This window comes from Oncorhynchus clarkii, chromosome 7 (assembly GCF_045791955.1).
Source record: "Oncorhynchus clarkii lewisi isolate Uvic-CL-2024 chromosome 7, UVic_Ocla_1.0, whole genome shotgun sequence".
In the NCBI taxonomy this organism is placed as follows: Eukaryota; Metazoa; Chordata; class Actinopteri; order Salmoniformes; family Salmonidae; genus Oncorhynchus; species Oncorhynchus clarkii.
This window is the reverse complement of record NC_092153.1, coordinates 24610794-24632606: the sequence shown is the minus strand read 5'-3', so window position 1 is coordinate 24632606 and position 21813 is coordinate 24610794. Positions and strand designations below refer to the sequence as shown.

General features: G+C 43.0%; 1 protein-coding gene across 1 annotated transcript in view; it reads right to left on the bottom strand.

Annotated features, from left to right (window-relative positions):
* The window catches only part of LOC139413102 (alpha-1,6-mannosylglycoprotein 6-beta-N-acetylglucosaminyltransferase A-like), a 111019-nt gene that overhangs the window by 74094 nt on the left and 15112 nt on the right, over positions 1-21813 (bottom strand). Inside the window, exon 3 of the mRNA XM_071160165.1 lies at positions 13364-13528. Within this exon, the coding sequence (XP_071016266.1) occupies positions 13364-13528 (165 nt within the window). The remainder of the gene's footprint in view (positions 1-13363; positions 13529-21813) is intronic.

Below are 21813 nucleotides of genomic sequence, written 5' to 3'. Positions count from 1 at the left end.
CAAATTATGTCAATTAGCCTATCAAAAGTTTCTAAAGCCATGACATCGTTTTCTGGAATTTTCCAAGCTGTTTAAAGGCACAGTCAACTTAATGTACGTAAACTTCTGACCCACTGGAATTGTAATACAGTGAATGAGTGAAATAACCTGTCTGCAAACAATTGTTGGAAAAATGACTTGTGTCATGCACAAAGTAGATGTCCTAACCAACTTGACAAAACTATAGCTTGTTAACAAGAAATTTGACTCCAACCTACGTGTATGTAAACTTCAGACTTCAACTGTAGATTATTAAATCTACTTGCCACAGTGGCTGGTGGACCAAAAAGTTAATGTATGCCCTGATGGTTAAGGTTAGGATTGGGGGAGGAGAAACTGATCCAAGATCTGTACCTAGAGGAAACTTCCCCTAAGGGTGCAATGTGCAAGATCAGGTGTGGCCATTTGCACTCCTATTCATTTAAATCTAGGCCAATGTTTCCAGAGGTTGTTCTGTAATATCAGCATCATAAACTATTTTTTCCCCTTGCATCACCATAAAGGACCTGATTTGCATTTGAGGACAGAGGGCAAAAGAAAAGTTTTACATTTACAGCTCTAAGTGTTTTACTTGCTGTGACTTTGTGCCTTCAAACAAAGGTAGTCCATAAACTGGTTTAAAAAAGACCATAAAATATCGGAACTGTGATGGGGAACACATGACTTCTTGTACTTCTTTGGGGTAAAGTTTCTCCTAGGTACAGATCAAGGATCAGCTTTCCTCCCCCAACCCTAACCTTAACATTTTTTCCACTAAAAAGGTTAAACTGACAAAAGATCAGCATCTAAGTGCAATTTCACTCTACACCCAGCAACACTAGCTAGCACCAGTATAACTAGCCTGTAGTCAAATGTCTCATACTGTAGCTACAATATTTGCATAGCATTACCCATGCAGGAAAACATTGGTCCTTCCCAAGGCTGCATGATGTCATGTTACAGTGTGTACAGCCAGCATGAAACAATCACGCCTTGTTACTGACTGTAGAGGGATCAGGCTTGATTAAGTGTATCCCTTATTATGACTCCTGTCAACAGAAATATCAGCACATTCTCAACTACCTGATTCAAATCAATACAACCAAGGTTAGACTAGTCAGGTCCCAGATCAGTTTGTGTGGCCTTGCCAATTCCTGTCACGTCAAGTGAGAGCACAAGATCTGGGACCAAACGCGGGTTGTTGGAGAGTGCATTGATGAATTAAGAAAAATAGTCAAATCTACCACAGCGAACCAGAGTAGAAACAGATGCGCCCGTCTCGACAACAACACATGCTGTACGAATGTAGGGGCCCAGATGAGGCTAATGTTGATCCTCTCTGAATATATACAGAGTCACTGTTAGTTATAACAAAAGGCAAATATCAGTTTTACGGGGGAGTTAATACAGTGCAGTGCTCTGTTTTACCATCCCCCAGGATACGGCTGCCTCATTCAGTACGGCTCAAACAGTCGAACACAAGCCAGCGAAGGAGAAGGAGAAGGAGACAGAGACAGAGACAGAGACAGAGACAGAGACAGAGACAGAGACAGAGAGAGAGAGAGAGAGAGAGAGAGAGAGAGAGAGAGAGAGAGAGAGAGAGAGAGAGGGAGAGAGGGAGAGAGAGAGAGAGAGAGAGAGAGGTGAAGTGAAGTGAAGCCGAGTGGCACACATGGCCTGGTTTGAGGCCTGGCTGCTGGCTCCAGATGTTCTCCCCATCCCATCCATAGACAGATACATAATTCCATCCCATCCAGGCAGAACACGCTTTCGCGGCATGATACAGTATCCACCTTTGTGAGCTCCGCAAGTGGCCACATTTCTCAACCTCACCTTGTTTACAATTAGATCCTCATCCGCACTCCATATGAAAAGTGTCTATGGGGAGACCTCAAATAATTGCGCTAACAAAAGTGAGTTAGACAGGGGGGGAGACTTTGCACATTGTACTGCAAATGGTTTGCCAAATCTGCACTGATGCAAAGCAGAGGCCTTGCTGGGCTTGCAACCCCAATGTCACCCTATTCCCTATATAGTGTACTACTTTTGACCTGGGCCCACAGTAGTGCACTATATAGAGAAAAGGGTGCCATTTGGGACGCAAGCCATGAGTTGTTTCCAACTGGATCTGTTAGCAGCCTGTTCCAGGGAAAGCCTGGAAATGTTCAGCAGGGCACTCAAAAACATCCTCTAATGTTTTCCATCATGCTGTCATGCAGGTGAATGGGGAACACAGAGCAGGTGTTATCTCAGTTCCAGAGGAGATAAGGACATTCAAAAGCTCATGGAAGCGATTCAGAATACAAATGTCCTTTCTGGCTCCTAAGATAGCAAGATTGCTTTGTAGTGGGGCAATATATTCAAAAAGCAAGGCTATCTAGCCTACTCCTTGTTCAAAAGCCTTTTCTCTGGGCTACCTCTGTGTGGTGTCGGTTACCAAGTACAAATGCCTTTACATTTCACCGTGCAATCGCTAAACCGTATTGACTAAAACCCAACTCTGCAGTGAAAGCTTGGAAATGTCAGTGCTGATCTCTATGAGTGGCCCTGAGCAGGGTGGCAAACGAGGTGTGACCGGCACCGAGGCATCTGTCCCTATTCACAAGCTGGTGACAGGGCGGTGGTTCATGTAACAGAAGTGGGTCGATGAGTAACTTTGTTTGCAATTTGGATGAGACAGGAAGCCTAGGCTTTACCTCAGAGAGATAACAAGTTTGCAGGAGACCTGTGTTTGAACCCAACCAGACACAGATACAGACCCACACACAGCACTGGCTTCAGTGGCTGGCGGCCCAATCCCAGTCCTCACTGTCTACACACACACCCACCAGTCAGTTCCTGAGCCTGACTCTCTCTCAGCACAGCTTGCCAGACATGTTCCTGCCACATCCTGCAAAATGTCAACCCGCGTAGCATGTCACACCGTGTATTCATGGAAAAGAGGTCAGGTGTTACAGTGAAGAAGAGCCTTTCACAATGTCAGGTAGTCAATACGCCAAGCTATGAAGTGTTTTCTGATACACACACACACACACACACACGTGCACAAGTCTCAAACTCAAAACATATAATAAACAATCCATATCCGCATGATCCATGGTTGGGACTCAAACAAATATTAGAAGAACGTGTCTGTGCGGTTTTGTGTCAACGTCCGATGAAAAATGTAAATTTTTGAATGCGATAGGACTCACTCATATTTGGACCTGTGTAGGCCATAACACTGAACTCAAACCAGTTGCGCGTGTGTGCCATCGTGCATACATTTATTTTGTCCCCCCACACCAAACGCAATCACGACACTCAGGTAAAAATATCAATACAAACTCTGAACCAATTACATTAATTTGGGGAGAGGTCGAATAGCATTAAACATCTATGGCAATTTAGCTAGCTAGCTTGCACTTGCTAGCTAATTTGTCCTGGGATATAAACATTGCGTTATTTTACCGGAAATGCACAAGGTCCTCTACTCCGACAATTAATCCACACATAACAACGGTCAAACGAATCGTTTCTAGTCATACCCATGTGGGTATCTGCTTCTATAAACTGATGGGAGAGGTAGGACTTGCAGCGCGATCTGCGTCACAAATAGAACTGACTTTATTTTAGCCCTTGGCAATGCAGACACTCGTTGGCACGCGAGCAAGCAGTGTGGGTGCAATAATTGAATAATATAGATTTTTACATTTATTTGTAGTCAGGGTGTAACGCAGTCGACACTTCCAATACAGTACAGTATTACCAACCTGCGAGAAAGTGCATTGGAGATCCTGTAATTGACCGGCCTCAGAAGCTGCGTCCCAGTAGAGCAGTTCTTTGTCAAGCAAATCTTATTACTGCCATTGAACCGGGAGTTCTTTAGTGGTCAACATACTTGTCCTACCTGGCCCTGACCACTGAGCTAAGACTTACTTAGCACTGGCAGGTCTGGGGTTTCCATTGTACACAATAAACCTAGTCAACATCTATAGGAGTGTGCCTACTGTCTTTATATGCACAGAAAGCTGGGGTGTAGTCATGGAGGTGATCAGCTGGACTGATTTGTTTAAGAGAGAGACATCAGATTGGACAGTGTCCATCAGTGGGTGATGTATGAGTGTTTCTGGAGTGGACCGAATCTCTCAGTACCTAATTAGTATCGACTAAGAACACAGAGTGGAGGAAAACACACAGCCTCTGCACTCACCACAAGCAGACCTCCAGATCTCAGTACATTAGGTTTAATTCAAAGGAGGGCTAGACGGTTGGCCCAACATTTCAGACCCAAAACCTTCGCCAACGTCTATGAAATGGCATTGACATGACAAAAATGACTCATCCATGTTATGTCAAAGGAAAGCGTTATGTTGAATGACAACATTCCCAGAGTGTCTTTGATAGTCAGCTGTTCAGGGAACGTAGTATTCCTTTTTATTTATTTCGATTTTTATTGAATATCTAAAACATACAATATAATTGCAGTGAAGCTGCTCAACAACTACATCATACCAGTCATCCATCCACATGACTCCCATTCAGAGCGACATACACAAGCATCCAGGGTTAATGCCCTGCTCAAGAGCATGTTGACAGATCTCCCACCAGGCCAAAAAACGTGAACCCAAACCCTCCAAGAATCCCCCACAGTTCCCCAATAGCTGTCCCTCAACCATCCGAGACCGCTCCCACAGTCCCCGCCAGGAAGATATATTTTTTTTTATAAAACAAAAATACACAATACAATTCCATTCCCCACCCCCAAGAACCCCCCCAATGCACCAACAACCAAGAGAATGAACTAAAGAAAGAAAGAGAAAACAGCAAACAACAATGCAAAAAATAAATAATAATAATACTTTAATGCAACCACAATCATAACAGCAATGAGAACTGTATATGTTGAGTGCATGCCTGGCACTATTACATGTGTGTGTGTGTGTGTGTATTTGAATGAGAGTTTGCGTATATGCATGTGTACAAACACCTGCACGGGTATCAGCCTCAGGCAAACCGGCATTAGCTGTAAACACACTGCCCCTCAGTGTCATTCAAACTTACCTTTAATTATGTTTTATTTGGACTTTATTTTTTACTTTTATCTTTGACCATCATTCTATCTCCCGCACAGTAACTCCACTCCCACTCGTCCCCAATTCCAAATCCCAAGTCCTCAGCTTCCCTCAGCCCATCCCACCTATCTCTGCTGGCCCCCCGCTTCGGATTTCTACGCAACATACATCTTTCAACTATGCTGTGATGTTTAATATACAATTTAAATCTATCTAATTGAATAGTATCCACAGATTATGAGTTGAAGACAAATACATTTACTAAGAGTATTAGTATATTAGTAATTGACTGACCCGGTCTCTCCAGATCTCCTAACAGTACTATATCTAGGGACAATTTTAGATCAATGCTATGCATTTTTAGCCCTTCCTGAACCAGAGACTAGAAACAGGCTCCCTGAGGGCAATACAAAAATAAATGGTCTATTGATTCTGTATCCTCACAACAACATCTGCAGAGCTTCGATTATTTTATGCCCCAAATATTCAACATTTTGTTGGTGGCAAGAATTCTATATAATACTTTTGGCTGAAAAGCACGAAGTCTTGAATCGTTTTATATATCAACTCATTACATCCTGTACCATACACTCTGTACCATGGAATTGGTACATCAAAAATCTCTTCCCAACTATTTTGCAATCTGTATGGCACAGTTGTCAACATCCTGGTTCTCAAATTAAACTGGTATACTTTCCTATTTATGCTATTTTTATTCCTCCGCAAGTTTTGTTCCTTTATATTGGACAGACCAGTTCCCTACCTCCTCCCGCTGCCACCTGCCTCCTCTATTTCTGGGCTAATGCTGTAATCAATTGGTTGTACTCTTGGATTGAGCAGACCTTCCCGCACAATTCTGATAACTCCAGGAGGGACATAACTCTACCATTCCAACTTACAATATCATTTAAACCTCGAGTGTAGGGGGCAGTATTTTGATGTTTGGATGAAAAACGTACCCATATTAAACTGCCTATTTCTCAAGCCCAGAATATGCATATAATTGTCAGATTGGGATAGAAAACACTCTAAAGTTTCCAAAACTGTCAAAATTTTGTCTGCGAGTATAACAGAACTGATATTGCAAGCGAAAACCTGAGGAAAATCGAAACCAGAAAGTGGCTTCTATTTTGAAAGCTCCCTGTTCCATTGCATGCCTTCCCTCCATTTAAAGGGATATCAACCAGATTCCTTTCCCTGTGGCTTCCACGTGGTGTGAAGTCTTTAGACATAGTTTCAGCCTTTTATTCTGAAAAATTAACGAGAAAGATTACATCACGTCAGTGGATCGCTGGGTGCCAGCAGAGTTTTGCATGCGCCAACAGTTTGGAGCAGACATTTTCTCTCTCTCTCCTATTGAAAAAGCTACGGTCCGGTTGAAATATTATCGAGTATGTATTGTAAAAACAACCTGAGGATTGATTATTAAAAAAAAAGTTTCACATGTTTCTACGAACTTTACGGATACTATTTGGAATTTTCGTCTGCCCCGTCGTGACCGATCGAGCCTGTGGATTACTGAACATAACGCGCCAACCAAATGGAGGTATTTTGGATATAAAAATAATCTTTATGGAACAAAAGGAACATTTATTGTGTAACTGGGAGTCTCGTGAGTGTAAACATCCGAAGACCATCAAAGGTAAGCGATTTCATTTATGGCTTTTCTGACTTTCGTGACCAATCTACTTGGCTGCTAGCTGTTTGTAATATTTTGTCTACTGAGAGAGATGTCCTTACATAAACGCTTGGTTTGCTTTCGCCGAAAAGCATTTTTGAAATCTGACATGCCAGGCGATTAACAACAAGCTAAGCTGTGTTTTGCTATATTGCACTTGTGATTTCATGAAAATTAAATATTTTTTGTCATTTAATTTGAATTTGGCGCTCTGCAATTCAGCGGTTGTTGACGAAAATGATCCCGCTAACGGGATGGGTGCGTCAAGAAGTTAAACAATGGATGAGCTTTTCTTAGTAATCTACTTGAGAACCATTTAGGGTTCAAGTAAAACTTTTGAATATGTGAAGCTTTTAGAGAGACGTTTAGTGCTTTTATATTTAATCATCTCAACCCACCCAATTCATATTCAATATAGATATGCATGTTTTATTTTGTCTGGTTTAGCGTTCCAGATAAAGCATAATAATTTTTGCTCATATGATTTAAAAAACGAATCAGGAGTAGGCAGCTGAGATATGACTAAGGAGTTAATCAGGGAAATGTTTCCATAAATAGGATATTTTTTCTATTGAAAGTCATTGTTGAGAGCTTATTTATATATTTTGTGATATTAATACCAAGTATGTCTACTTCACCATCAGCCCATTTTATAGGTAAACTGCAGGGTAATGTAAAATGTTCACGTTATTAAAAAGATCCAATACGTAATAATGTACACTTATCATAATTAGACATTGCAGGGATCTAGACTGTGGACGTAATATCAAATTTGAGTCATCAGCATAAATGGACACCTTTGTTTTTAAGCCTTGGATTTCTAAACCTCTAATGTTAAATAAATCATAACTCTGCCAATTTGCATGGTTGAGTGTCTATGTGTCTACATGTAGTGCGTATAGCCTTAATATTCATGATGATAACTGTAATCCATATCGTATCACTGTCAGTTGCATCATAATTACCTTTAACATCAATGAAAAACACATCCCAGCATTTCTATAGCAATTGACGTTTCACATGATCATGAAAGAGACATGGCATTACTATAGAGACGGCTTCGCTACAGTACAAACGTATTCCGCACAATATGTTATTATTCCCCAATGCCCCTATTCTGATATCTTCCCCTTGCTTGTTGTAAACAAACAAACATATAAACTTGTAGACAAATACATAAAAATGATAGACAAACAAGAAACATATTACATTATAAAACAGTTCGACAATAGAGAGAGGTGAGAGAAGAGAAATGAGAGAAAGAGTAGGAGAAGAGAGCAAGATCAGGGGTGTGTGTGTGTGTGTGTGTGTGTGTAAGTGAGCATGTAATTGAGTACATGTGTTCATATTCACTTCATAGTGTTCTGATATTTTTACAGTTCCAAACTTTCATTTTTTCCATAACCTGAATTCCCTGTAGAATTTAGTACAGCCATGGTGTTATGGAGCTGTCTCGGGAATAGCTGTCCATCTATAAAGAGTTTGTCCACAATGAGAAAGGCACAATTACCCTTCTCCGTCTGTTGCCTCTGTACCGGATAGTCTCTTACGACGTCCGTTTATCTCCCTTGGAAATTGGTCATTGAGACCGAATTTGGTCCCTTTAAGCTCCCTTCCCCTGCTTTTGATCAGCTCCTTTTTTTGGTAGTGTTCAAATTTGGCGATGATCGTTCGGGGACCCTTGGTCTTGTCGCTCCGAGCTCCAAGTCTGTGTACTCGGTGGAAAACCACCTTGTTTACAGTCTCTAAAGGAAGTTTCAAGGCAGATTGCGCCTTCTGGATTATTGGATGCGTCCACAGGAATCCCAGAAAAAAAACATTTTCACGCATGCTACGACTTTGTATGCCTAGTAGTGACTCCTTCATCACCCTGTTTTCCTTGAGTAGACAATCCATGTTGGAATTGTGGATTTTTACCTTGGCTGTGAGTGCCTTGTTCTCTCCTTGGGACGTGAGAATTTCACTCTGCCTAAACTCCAAACTCCTCAGCCCTGCTACCTCCTCACACAACTTCTCCAGTGTTGCATGGTTTCCAAGCAGAGCACTAGTTATTTTGTGAGGTAGTCAGATATTTCCATGATGTAGTATGTTGTTCCTCCATAGCGTAAAGCTGTGGGTACTCATCGAATCCCCTCAGGATCTCCTTAGTATCCAGCCCGGCTCATTACTGAAACCAGTTGTTTTTACGAAAAGATAACAATGAGTCTTTCCCCATGTCGACGACAGGTGTCTGTAGTACAGCCACCTCGCGGAATCCATGCAAAAACACTTTTGGTATTCGTATTTAATTTATATCGGTTTCGTTTGAATCAAAAATAACAAACCAAGTGTTTTCCAGCATACAGTATTCAGCTGCGCACTCTGATGATGTATGACTTTAGTGCCTTATTCCTTCCTCAGAGAGAGAAGCATTCTCTGCGACAGCAACAGTCTGCAAGATGAAATTGTAAGCGGTATTATAATCCTGCCTGAGCTGCGCCGTGATGCATTAGGGTTACCGTGCACAGGGAGGCAGCGGTGTCATTGTCCCGTGTGGCATCACTGAAACCTTAGCACTTCGTCCATTGTTGGCAGTCATCTGTCCTAGGACGGGGTTGAAGCAATCGATGACATAGATTAAGAAGACAAAGAGATGGGCCATTCTGAGGCGGAAAAGGGCTGTTCTGTCCGCATTCACGGCCAGCACCGTCTCAAAAACAACAGCCTACTCGTTACAAATTACACAAAAGGCCCAACTTGTGGCCGAGGCAAAAGCTACATCCACACCTATCAACGGCAGCCAGCTAGGGGGAGACGAGAAGAGAGCCAGCCAGATCCCAGGAGCCCAGCACCTGGCTTTTCATCCTCTTACATCCCCCCTTCCCCTCCTCCCTCTCCAGCATGATTGCATTTCAGCAGAGCGATAGCTAACGCACACTGCTTGGTGAATGGCTGCATCAACATGAAGCAGACAGACAAAATGTCCACACCAAGGCCGTTCTGAGTATGGCTGAATCAATCCTCTCCCGCTGATCGAAAATCAAGATTGAGCCATCCTTGTGCTGTTAAGAGCCTCTGTGATCCTCCGTGTCTCTGGCCCAGCTGAGCTGAATGGTGGCAGCCAGACAGTGTAGTGGATGTGCCAGGTATCAGAAGCTCAGACCAGGCGAGTGATGGCCTTTCCCTCAGAACATCAAGTGGCTCTGGACGGAGAGGAGACCCAGGCAGCTATTTAGGCCAACCCGATAAGGACCGCTCAGATTCACTTCTTAAAGATGACCTTCAAGTGACTACAGATGGAAACTAGCCTGCTAGCTAAATCTGTCATATTTACTGAAAATGTTGGGGAATGTGATTTGTCCCTGTCAAATGCTCTCACATTTGAGCCCGGCAAGCCCCCTAATGTGACGCGGAGTAAGAAGATGTTCAGATCTTATAGAATCAAATACACTGAACACAAATATAAACGCAACATGTAAAGTGTTGGTCCTGTTTCATGAGCTGAAAAAAAAAACAATGCCACAGATGTCTCAAGTTTGGAGGGAGAGTGCAATTGGTATGATGACTGCAGGAATGTCCACCAGTGTTATTGCCAGAGAACTGAATGTGAATTTCTCTACCATAAGCCACCTCCAATGTCATTTTAGAGAACGTGTCAGTACTTCCAACCGGCCTCATAACCGCAGACCACGTGTTACCACGCCATCCCAGGACCTCCACAACGAGCTTCTTCACCTGCGGGATCGTCTGAGGGGGAGTGGGCCTAATGAATTTATTTCAACTGACTGATTTCCTTATATGAACTGTAAACTCAGTAAAATCTTCAAAATTGTTGCATGTCGCATTTATATTTTAGTTCAGTATAGATTGGAAGACATAGTAATAATATAGGACAACAGAAGTAGTTATGCTATGCTTCCCCACCAACACGGGAAAAAGATGATGGCAGACGGACATCCACACTAAAGACAAGCACTTGTGAAAACGAGGCCTGAATAGCATTGTCATAGCATAGAATCCTGGTAAAGGAACTCATAAAAGGTATTCATGCTATGTGGCTTTTCTGCTTTAGCTTACTGGTAATTGTTATCATAATAAAACAAAACAAGAAGGTTGACAGAATGTATTGTGTGGGTTTTTATCTACGGGTAATGTTATTTGTCACAGAAAAATGTTAGGATCTGAAGGAGACTTGTGCAGCTGTCTGCAAACCACCAATGGCCCTGAGCAGTACTGTGCCCCCCAAAACAAGGAAACACTAGGAAATGTTTCATTTAAATGTCTTACTTTTCTTTGTAAGCCACTTCCTACCACATTTGTGCACTATGGGCTACAGGACAGTCAGCTATAGTATGTGAAAACAAAAAGTAGCCAAGGGAAGACTCTAGATAGACGTTAAGAGGTCTGACATGCAGAAGTAGGCTTACGGAGACCACAGTTGGTTAAAAGTTGTCATCAAATGAGTGATGCAACATCGCCACTACACTATAAAACATACAAAGATCAAACCGTGTGTAAATAGGTCTGCAAAAGGACAGTGAAGCCATGTTCTCATTGACACCCACAACCACATAAAATAGACAAAAATAAAACTGACTTGGAATACAAAACTAAAAACAGACTTTGGCCTACACAATACAATGTGTAACTTAGCCTGCAAACAAAGAGTGAAACTACAGCATACTCGCATGAACTTCCTTATCTGACCTCACATTTGCTCATGACTGCAAGGAAGCAGAGTGGCCACCGCAGACTGGTCACATGACCTGACACAATTTTGTGTTTCTCCGATGGAACATCTTTCCAATGAGTTTAAGGGTCCTCCTCCACCAACAGTCTGACAAGCCTATGGCTCCATGGGTTAGGTCATTCAATTGCAGAATTGGATAAGCCTAACAAGTGTTTGATTTAGTTTTTATTTAGTCTACATGGAGGACGCATTGTCAAAGACCTTGTTCCCAAACAGCTGCTAATGGGTGAGTCGAGAGCAGTTAGGAAGGGACTAGGCGTTGCCCTCTGAGTTCCGACTGTGACTGGTTGTGGTGACTCAGCCACATCCATACACGTCTGTGAGGTGGGTCGGGCACTGGCCAGACGTGACACGCTCGTTTGCTCCCTGCTCATCTGGGCTTGTAGCGAAGAGAGGTATTCTGAGAAACTGACCTACCCACTAATGATGTGCTACCCTCAATGGAGATTGTCGTGGTAGCGCATTTTGTCAGATGGAAACGTGTTTGCTCTTAAATCAAAAACAGAGGGGTAGCTTTAAAATGAACACTTTGTAAAGCTACCTAGTTGCGACAATTGAATTCGGGAGATAAAGATGTTTACTTCATGATTATACCAAAATGTGCATATTTACAGTGACTAAAGCAGCATATTTTGTCTAGGCAGTGCATTAGCGGTAGTTAGGTCTGATAGTCAGGACATAGGCATCTCTCCATGGCTGAGCAAGGCACAAACTGTCTGACAGAGACAGTGTGGCAGCAGGGTAAGGGGGGAGCACCACATCTCTTCCTGGGGCCCTGGGTTCTCCACCTTGATAGCTAGCAGCCTCTCGAAAGACATATGTGATCCCCTCACTGTCCAGATCCTATCTGGGTAATTGCCTTCCCAGCACCACATGGTCCAGGGGAAAGCAGCAAATGGGTTGGCAGGGCTGCCTGCCACACAGGACAGACGTGGAGAGGAGGAGTGGTGTCTCAGGGACAACTCAAGACTGTTAGAGCAAACCACACGGCCAAATGATGCGTGTGTCTGTTAACAGGTTAGAAGTCAAGACAACCAGTATATGGTCTCTTTCCTTTGACTCGTCCGAAGCCAGAGCATTCCATTGGTTAACAAAGGGTGGGATTGAGAGATCAGTGCGCCATTAATGCGGTATGTCGTTATCGCTGTTGCACAGGAAGTGGCAGATGCTGCAGTACAGGAGGACCACAGTGTCCTGCCCGACACAGCTAGCAGGGAACTGTCACTGATACAGCCCAAGATGGCGGCAGTATACTTATTTAACATTTGTAAAAATGAAATGATCCTAACACAGCAAGGAGGCCGAGTTAAACATTCTTCATTTTGTTAAAGAAACGTTCTGAAGCCTGAGCGGAATGGGCCTACCTCTCTCAAGAGTAGAACGATCACTTTGTAACACAATCGTCAGAATCTAATTCCGACCATATTCTGTCGCCACACAAGGACAGAGGGGTAACTAGGGTGAATAGAGACATTTCAATGCTCAGAGCACAACTTTATTCTTACCAGCATAAATAGCACTATTCACCTAAGCTCACATCAGATTCACTGGAGAACTGAGTGTCTGCTAGTTTGTTTTTGTTATTTTCTTTCAATGTGTGTCCAGCCCTAGAAAACCCAGGTGAGCTCCTAACTAATAAATTACCTTAAATTGGTCAGTCAAGTGCAAGGGAGGAGCGAAAACCCGCAGACACTCAGCAACTCCAGGAATTGAGCTTGACACCCCTGCTATTGGCCTATGTCTTATTACTTTGACATGTTCTAGAACTAGGACTGGGGATTCTCAAGGTGCAATGTCTTGTTTTTGAATGTCTTCAATAAAAGAAGATTCGGCCAATCCTCGGGAGAAAAAAAATAAGCTAGTGAGGGAGTGAGTGAGCCTCACCTGCCACGTTGACCTTCTCCGCATTGGAGGCGCTGGGGGTGGCCGTGCTGGTGCCGTTGGTCAGGTTAGCCCCCGTGCTGTTGTAGATGTTCTCCACCTTGGACTCCAGCTTGCCCAGCCGTACCATGATGTTGTCCAGGAGCACCGCCAGGGTCTTCTTCAGATCTGGCATAGGGAAACACAGTATAGCATGAAGCATAGATACCTCATATCAGTCTTACTGCTAACCAGCTAACTTAACTTGAGGCTAAAATATACAGTATAGTGTTTTCTATATTTCCCTTTCATTTTCCTATCATTTTAATTGATCTCATGAATAGTCATTTTCAAATCTCAGATTGACTTTTTGAAGGACAAGGAGGAAACTACCGCATAGTGATATAATACCAGTGAGTCGCTCTCCACAGTCCCGGTCAGAGAAAATGCTTTTCTATTCTTGTCTTCATAACTAGGCTAATCAATAGATCGTTATGGTGTGAGTAATCGGAGTATGCCTTGTATACCGAGACGGACCGTTCTTATTGGCTTTCCTCTGAAAAAAATGAAACAAGGGGAGAGGATCAGCTTATTTCAGCGACCCCATTAAGTCATTGGATTTCATGCTGTCCGTTAAAGGACTCATTTAGATGTATAACTGAGCTGGCGGGTGTCTGAGAAGGACCTTGCTGCGTCATTTAGGTCTGTGCATTTCTAACGACATCTCCCGACTCCGGTAGCTAGCCAAAAGAAGGTGGGATGGACGATGGGATTGAAAAGACACTAAAGTAAGCTGGAATCCACAATAGGTGTGTCCCCAATAATGTCTCCTTCCTGAAGTGTGCACTCGTTCACTATTCCCCACAAATCTAAGAGCATTGGATTGATTGCTGGAGGCATGGGCTAGCGGGAGTCTCCACCATGTTTCTTATACCACTCATCTCCTTTCAAATCAGTGAAGGGAAGTGAACAAACGCATATTTTGGGAGGGAAGGAAAGATAATTGGGACATAGCCCAGTAGCGGGCCAATAAGAGGTGAGATGGGATAGAAAGGACACAGTGAGCTGACATTCACAACGACATCATCTCTGTTTGTTTCAGTAGCATTTCAGGACTTGGTATGCAGGGCTTGGCATTTCAGTGTCCTAATGGTGTTAATCTGATATTTACCCTCCGGCAGCCATGAGGATATCAAGGGTGCATCCCTAATGGAACCCTATTCCCTATGGAGTACTACTTTTGACCAGGGCCTCCATGGCTCTATGGCTCTACACAGCTCAAAGCAACTGAATAAAGTGTAACGAGTCTAAAGCTACTGTATAACACGCAACACAAACTTGAGTGGCTTCAAATCCATTTGTTATAACTGTCAGATTTTGGGGATTATTGACATATCATTGTTCATGGTGGTGTTGTAAGAGCTCACGGTTGACCGATGTTGACTTGCAAGTGCAACACACATTTTGGCATTGGTTTCAATTTCAGTAGTTTGCATTGAACACTTTTTTTTTTTTTAATCCAACATGCTTAACATATTGTTTATTGGTATGACCGAAGATCTTGTCACAAAACAGTTGATCAAGTTTGACTTGCGAGACATTTTGTCACGTCATTAGTAGATACTAAGAAAATGAAATGTGACATGTCCCTTCTGCCCCTGAAATGTTCTCCTTTCCTCCCGCCGAACCAAGAATATTCCGGAATGTCGTCAACCTCATTAACATTCCATGAGGTGGTGGAGCCGTGAAGACAGCGATCGCACCCCGTCTGTCACACGTCAGCGCGGCGACTGCGGTGCAATTTCTCTGGCTGCGTGTCGCATTTGATATGTCACTCCCTATCGCGCCAGAAAGACAGTGTGGAGGGAAACAGGCCTGTGTGCGCCGCCGTGGTCAGGGAGCGAGGGAAGGGATGGGGAGGAGAGTTGGCGCGAGGGAGAGAGGGAAGCTGCAGCGTTTTGTCTGCTCTGCACGGCTACGTGGGGAGGAGATAAGCAGATGCCGGGAGGGAGCGCCGCTGCGTAAGACAAGGAAGAAATCAACTGGAAAGTTGGACTTTGTCCCAAATGACACCGTATTCCCTATATAGTGTAGTACTTTTGACAAGGGCCCATACGACTCTGGTCCAAAGCAGTGCACTATGTCGGGAATTGAGTACCATTTGGGACAGAGCCCTGGAGTGGAGCTGCCACTGCATCAGGCTGAACATAATTGCACACAATAGATTGTGTCCTCAGAAAACACAATGCGCTGAGCAGAAACCGCCTGGCCTAGCCTCCATCAACACAGACAGAGAGAAAGAAACACACTGCCCCCGGTCCAAACACACTGCCCCAGGTCCAAACACACTGTCCCAGGTCCAAACACCAAACACACTGCCCCAGGTCCAAACACACTGCCCCAGGCCCAAACACACAGCCCAGGTCCAAACACACTGCCCCATGTCCAAACACACTGCTCCAGGTCCAAACACCAAACACACTGCCCCAGGTCCAAACACACTGCCCCAGGTCCAAACACACTGCCCCAGGTCCAAACACACTGCCCCAGGTCCAAACACCAAACACACTCCATCCATCTCTCCCAAACCTGGACAAGGTAGAGTAGGCCATCTCCCCACATGGCTGATCTGTATGTATGTGTAGCTAATTAATGTTTTACAGGTGGCAGCCAATAAACATTCCTCTGCATGTTTGCAACGAGTGCCCAAAGCACAGCGAGGTTTGTGTTAACAAATTAAATATTGTGTCTTTCCAACAGGCACGGAACATTGTAACGAACTAAGCCAGATTAAAACAGGGGGAAATTGAAATGCATGCCTCGGGGCGGAGTGTGGACAGCCTGCATTCAAGTGGCAAATTGGTGTAATAGGTGTGAAAACATAGGTGGGCTAAATCCATGCGATAGATAAACTTACTATCCGAAAAACAAAGTACAATTCACAGCATCAGAACAATCAGAATTGGGTTTTGGGCCAAACTGTAGTAAAAAAAATAATACTACCATTACATAGATACGTTGATTTAAAGACAGTGGTGGTAGTATGGGTGATACCTTAGTTAATTATTCAAGTTCTTTGGTTCAGATCCTTTTCTAGACACCCACCTTTATTAAAAGCTACTGTTACAGAAGTGGATTGATGTAAGGCTGTGATTTTACTGTTTTATAGTCCCCAACTCCCCATTCATCGTTACCACCTGTCTGCTAAAAAAAATATAACTTGACTCGGTCTTCGTTCCCTAAGCAAAAACGTTTCAAAATGAAACATGAGTTGAAATATGCATGCGAAAGCCTGACACGTCCGTTCTCCACAGTAGGTACCCATAGGGAGCGAGCAAAGCGTAGATTGCAGTCACGGCGCTTTACAGATGTCAACTGTGTTAGCCGAGTCATGTCCTCACTCATGTCCGCAGCAAACGTCTAGAATGAGCCGATGCGTGGTACACAGGTGCCAACCTGTGTGCTCATTATTTCAGTGACCCTCATTGTCAGCCAAGCTTCGTCTTTCAAGAGACCGACCTACAAAACGAGTTCCCCGTTTGAATGATTGCAGCCTAAACACACCGAGTGAGTAGACAGAACAGACAACAGCAGACCAAGCAAACTAAGAGAACCATTATAGGTTAATAAATACAATTCAAATTCAGACTAATTTGCATGGTTGTAAAATGGGGAACCAGCCCAGATGTTTAATAAACTTGGTTCAGTTAACAAAGTAGGTCAACAACAACTGATTTTTTTTTTTTTAATGTTTATTTAAAGACACAATCTGTAATTTCAACAGCCTGACCCTGTCACTTTGTTTGGTGAACAGAGATGGGGCTTGGGAAATGTAACCGCTCAAAATTCATAGATGGGAGCTCCATAAAAATCAACATGAGAGTTTTAAACATACTGTACAGTATTTTGAAGCTAGGCGGGGGAAAAAAATTATATTACAAAGACTCGGATGAAAGCAACACTTCCAAAGAAAATACATTATATTGGAGACAATGCACTAAAATGACTTTCCCATCATTTTCTGATATGTGGTGTACAAGTCCACAGAGATTTTCATTTGCTTAGAGTCGGACTGACAGACGGGGAGACTAATCCATATTTCTATGCAGCTGTGTGCTCGCTGGTGGCCTTAGTGATATTACACAGTATCACATCACAGTCCACATGCACAAATCCCACAACACTGATGTGAGCTGATGGCAGATGTAAGAAATGCACGCATGTTGTAATTATAGTGACCTTACAGATACTATATCACCATTGCCAAGTAACCACATGATGGATGTAATGCTTTTATAATCTCAAGGAACTCTACTTACCATACAAAAAGTGAAATGTGTCCCTTGCTATCAAATACATATCTGAACTGCACTTTATGTCTGGTAAGTAAGAGTTCCTAGAGATTATAAATATGCTTTTGTTGACAGGAATGTTTTTTGGGCTGAAGCCAGCTATACTGGGTTATGGTTCTCGACTACTACTTCTCAGTGTGTCAAATCGGAGAGCCTGTTGTCCGGACCTCTGGCAGTCTCTATGGGGGTGCCACAGGGTTCACTTCTCGGGCCGACTCTTTTCTCTGTATACATCAATGATGTCGCTCTTGCTGCTGGTGATTCTCTAATCCACCTCTATGCAGATGACACCATTCTGTACACATCTGGCCCTTCTTTGGACACTGTGCTAACAAACCTCCAAACGAGCTTCAATGCCATACAACACTCCTTCCATGGCCTCCAACTGCTTTTAAACGCTAGTAAAACTAAGTGCATGCTTTTCAACCGATCGCTGCCCGCACATTCCCGTCCGACTAGCATCACTACTCTGGACGGTTCTGACGTAGAATATGTGGACAACTACAAATACCTAGGTGTCTGGCTAGACTGTATACTCTCCTTCCAGACTCACATTAAGCATCTCCAATCCAAAATTGAATCTGGAATCGGCTTCCTACTTCTGAATAAAGCCTGACCATCCTACCGATCCTTGACTTCGGCGATGTCATTTACAAAATAGCCTCCAACACTCTACTCAACAAATTGGATGTAGTCTATCACAGTGCCATCCGTTTTGTCACCAAAGCCCCATATACTACCCACCACTGCGACCTGTATGCTCTCGTTGGCTGGCCCTCGCTACATTTTTGTCGCCAAACCCACTGGCTCCAGGTCATCTATAAGTCCTTGCTTGGTAAAGCCCCGTCTTATCTCAGCTCACTGGTCACCATAGCAACACCCACCCATAGCAACCGCTCCAGCAGGTATATTTCACTGGTAATCCCCAAAGCTAACACTTCCTTTGGCCGCCTTTCCTTCCAGTTCTCTGCTGCCAATGACTGGAACAAATTGCAAAAATCACTGAAGCTGGAGTCTTATATATCCCTCTCTAACTTTAAGCATCAGCTGTCAGAGCAGCTTACCTATCACTGTACCTGTACACAGCCAATCTGCAAATAGCACACACAACTACCTCATCCCCATATTATTACTTACCCTCTTACAACCAATATCTCTACCTGTGCATCATCATCTGCACATCTATCACTCCAGTGTTAATGCTAAATTGTAATTATTTCACCTCTATGGCCTATTTATTGCCTTACCTACCTACTCTTCTACATTTACACACACTGTACATAGATTTTTCTATTGTGCTATTGACTGTATGTTTGTTTATGTGTAACCCCAGTTGTTGTCGCACTGCTTTGCTTTATCTTGTCCAGGTCACAGTTGTAAATGAGAACTTGTTCTCAACTGGCCTACCTGGTTAAATAAAGGTGAAATTAAAAATTAAAAATTAAAATTTTATTTTTCATGGCCACCCACCAGAACAATGCACAACTCAGGGAGTCCAACCAATACACACATTCCCGATGTTGTGTCACAAAGCTATGTTCAGTTATGCAGTTAGTGCAGCTTCCTCATAATTTGACCATCATTCCAGTCTATTACAGAAGGCGTCTCTCGCACTCTCTTATTTGTTTAACCTTTCTTTTTAAACAAGAAGTCATGCTGAGATCAAGGTCTCTTTCCCAGATAAGCCCTGTATACACATCGATATACACAAAAAGCAAAACATAAATCATTGAAAACACATTCTTCAGTAAAAAAGGTCCTCAATCAGCCTTTTGAATTGCCCAAGAGGCACAAATTCATTCAATTTTTAGAGAGCCTTGGAGATCATTCCACAAGTAAGGTGCAAAAAAAGTTCAAGCAGATTGGCCTAACTCGATGGGGATGGAAGGGATAGAGTTAGCCATCCCTGAGACCGGCTCTGATCTGATATCTTGTACGTCTAAGTTAACAATGAAGTAAGGTATGGTGGAAATTTATGCAGGAGGGCGTTACAAACAAAACGAGTAAAATCCATCGATCTACTTGACTTCAAAGAGGACCAACCTACTGTACTTTCTGATACAGAATACAGTGATGTGTACTGAACCTATCGCCTGTAATAAAGTGTAGTTTGCTATGATAAACTGCGTCTAATAGCTTCAATACAGTGGCAGCTGCATTCAGATATACAATAACGCCATAGTCTATAACCGGTATGAATGTCGACTAAATCATTTGTTTTCTGCTACTTAATAAAAGGCATGACCTATTCCTATAAAATAAGCTCCTTTTCATTCTTAATTTCTTAACTTACTCATCAACATGCTTTATGAAAGATGGGTTTTCGTCAATCCAGATATTTATAAACTTTATAACCTCTTCTCACAAAAGGAAAGCGTGGAAAAAGGTTGGCTGGAATTGTTTAGTTCAATGCTTCTCTCTTTTCAGTCTAAATTTCAATCTACTCAAACTAATAAACAATGTTCAGTGCACCACATAAACCACCAGACCGATTCAGTCTTGATACAATATTTAATTAACGTGCACTCAGATTTTATGAGTAATTTACTGAGAGCAGAGAGGAAGCCATAATTCCCCTTAAATGCGTTAATGTCATATCGAGATGAATCCTAGATCTGCAGAGAGTGTACAAATACTGCAGCATGAGGCAATTTTTCCCCTTAGTACTTTTATTTAATCAAAAGCATTTTTTTAAAAAGGCTTCCTAGACCGTATCATTGTGTTTCTATGGCAGAGAGTAAACAGTGTTCCAGTCTCAAGAAGTACATTAAGATTGAGACATGTTCAAATGAGAGAAAACTAAAAAAACAGGGAAACTGGTTTCATCCAGTCCATTATAAACTGGTTCCAGACTGGTTCTTTAGACCCAGGTCAAGACAGGACACAATGCCCCAAACAACATCTTCTGACTCAATATGAATGTTTTCCCTACCAATGCATATATCTGCCACTGGTTTCAACGGCTAGCTTTGTTGCCAAAACAGGGTTTTGGCTTCTACTGCTTTCCATTTGCATTTTCGATGCCAGGGGGCGTGGATGTTGCTTTGGGAGCTTTTGCGCCCGCCTGGAAAATCAAACTAGGGAAAGACTGCCTTGTCCAATGTAATGTTTTAGTTCATTACAGCTGGATTTAAAAAAAAATCTGTTATATACTGACATTATTACATCATATAAACATTTACTCCACTTGGTGCATTAATGAAGTTTATTCATTTGAATTAAAGTTCAGGCAATTGACAGAATATTATGAATCTGTTCTGAAGAGACCATATCACAGATCTTTTGTCTCATTGCCTCCCGAATAATAGTGTTTGCAGCAACAACTCATTTCATGCTTTTCTGGAGATAATTAATGACACGATTAAGCAATTAGCCCATTACATTGAGCTGATATCATTATACCAGTCTGGGATAAAGCTTAGGGTTTCTTTCAACACCCTCCTCCAGGTCATTTAAAAACAGGTCGGAGAGCACTGGGCTGCCAGAACAACAGACTTCTCGGTTGCGTCACAAATGGCATCCTACTCCTAATTTAGTGCACTACTTTTGACAGGGCCCATAGTAAGTAGGGGATAGGATGCCATTTGGGACGTGTCCCGGATCTGTACGACCAAGGGTTTCACCAAGGCAGATGCTTCAACACTCTGCATCAATGTTTTAACACAGACCCTAAGGGGAACAAGGAGCAGCTAAATGCTCCGTGTTCGCCAGTCAGTACTCTTTGAGGTCTGGCGATTAGCAGACTGTGGCAGAAGAACGGAGGTTGATAGGCCTACTCGGTGTTTCTGAGATAGGCGGGAGGCTTCCTGCCTGACAAACGCCGGTATATTGAATTTTTACAGGCTAAAAGAGTCTTAAGACCAATCATATTAGGCGTGGCCTTTTCAGAGAGCTACTTTCCGGGACCAGTGACGGTTGGTTGGTTACCTGGTCATTTTCCAGCATCTTCTGGTTTTTCGCCGCCCATTAGAATGTGTTCAGCGTAATCAATTCCAATCTCATGTTTCTAAGGAAGCCTCTCATTGACCCAAACGGGTCTATTAACGGCGTGAATAACTTATTGACGGCTGTTTGCGGGGCGTTAATAGGTTATGGCGGGAAAGCAGCTGCATCAGCGTATCA